At 68.9% G+C, this 1,420-nt stretch overlaps 1 protein-coding gene across 1 annotated transcript in view; it reads right to left on the bottom strand.

The window, feature by feature from the left end:
• Positions 1 to 1,420, bottom strand: part of PTPN23 (protein tyrosine phosphatase, non-receptor type 23) — an 18,195-nt gene that overhangs the window by 1,462 nt on the left and 15,313 nt on the right. Inside the window, exons 22-23 of the mRNA XM_006770568.2 lie at positions 227 to 1,415; positions 2 to 151 (exon numbers count right to left, since the gene is read on the bottom strand). Coding sequence (XP_006770631.1) covers positions 2 to 151; positions 227 to 1,415 — 1,339 coding nt within the window. The remainder of the gene's footprint in view (position 1; positions 152 to 226; positions 1,416 to 1,420) is intronic.

Here is a 1,420-nt window from a genome sequence, read left to right as displayed (position 1 = left end):
GGGAGCGCTTGAGGCTCTGGTCACGGAACTGCAGGCTCAGCACCCGTTCCACGTGGGTCTCAGTGGTGCGGACGCTGCTCAGCGCCAGGCTCAGGGCGCCGTGCACCATGGGCTGGCCTCTCTCGGTGGGGAAGTAGCGAGCCACCTTTTGCTGAGGAGCAAAGAGGGCCGTTAGGGGTGCTTTTCCCAGATCCCCGCTGGGCACCCACCCACCTCCCCCGCTCACCTTCTCCATCTCCGCCTCAGACACCAGCATGACAATGACCGACACTTTCTGCTCATGCACCATGAGCCAGAAGTCGGCAGCTGTGCCCGGCAGCGGGGCCTGGGTGGCCACCAGGGGCGGGCAGTATGGGGAGAGCCCCTCCACGCGGCTGGCGTTGATGTAGTCGTCCTTGCCCGAGCGCAGCACCACGCGGTTGCTGTCGTAGGGCATGACGTCCTGGTGCCGGTTCTTCAGCGAGTAGCAGCGGGCAATGGCGATGGAGCGGCCACGGGCGTCGTGTTCCTGCGCGTCCTGCAGCTCCCGCCAGACGGCGTCCAGGGCCCCGGCATCGCCCAGCTGGCCCCGAAAGGCCTCCAGCTCTTGCTGCAACTGCTGCAGCCTCTCAGGACGCTCGTAGGGGTCCCGCTCAATCAGCTGCAGGGCCTGTGGCCGCCGGCCCTCGGCCGCGTCCACCTTAGTCGGCTGCAGCAGGGGCTGCCCACCCCCGGGAGGCTGGGTGCCACCATGCTGGCTCTCGGGGCTGGAGGAGAGCAGGTCGGCAGCCACAGTCCCCCGGCGCAGGCATGGGGGCGGGTCTGCCGCAGGGGGCCGAGGAGGCACTGGGCCAGGCCCTGGTGAAGGGGCAGGTGAAGGCACCAGGTGGGGACTAGGGGTGGCCTGGCTGGCAGGTGAGGGGCCTTGAATGGAGAGAGGGGCTGCCTGGGGGCCCAGGGGCCGAGGGGAAGGGGCAGGACCATAGGCCAGGGTGGAATGGGGAGGCTGAGGGGGCCCAGGGCTGGAGAAAGGCAGAGCCCCCGAGTGAGGGGGCAGGGGATCCTGAGAGGGGCGGGGATAGAGCTGGGAGTGTAGAGGTGGTGGTGGCTGCCCCAGGACCGCAGGCTGGGGGGCGAAGGAGTAGGGGGGTGGGGGAGTCATGAGCCCTGGAGCCTGGGATGGGAAGAGGTGGGGATGCTGGAGTGGCAGGGGCTGCTGGGGGAGCTGCTGGGGGAGCTGGGGCCCAAATGCTGCCCGTGGGGGATGAAGCTGGGGCTGGGGCCCTATCCTCGGGGCTGGAAACCCCGTGGGGATCCCAGGAGGAAAGTGGTGCTGGGCTGGGGGTGCTGTGAGGGGCTGCTTAGGTCCCAGAGGATAGGTGTACGGCATGGACAGTGGCTGGGGTGGGGGTACTGAGAAGCAGGGTTGGGCAGGGGTGGG

Source organism: Myotis davidii, unplaced genomic scaffold (genome assembly GCF_000327345.1).
Source record: "Myotis davidii unplaced genomic scaffold, ASM32734v1 scaffold663, whole genome shotgun sequence".
Taxonomy (NCBI): Eukaryota; Metazoa; Chordata; class Mammalia; order Chiroptera; family Vespertilionidae; genus Myotis; species Myotis davidii.
Note: the sequence above shows the minus strand (reverse complement) of the source record. Positions and strands in the feature narration are given on the sequence as shown.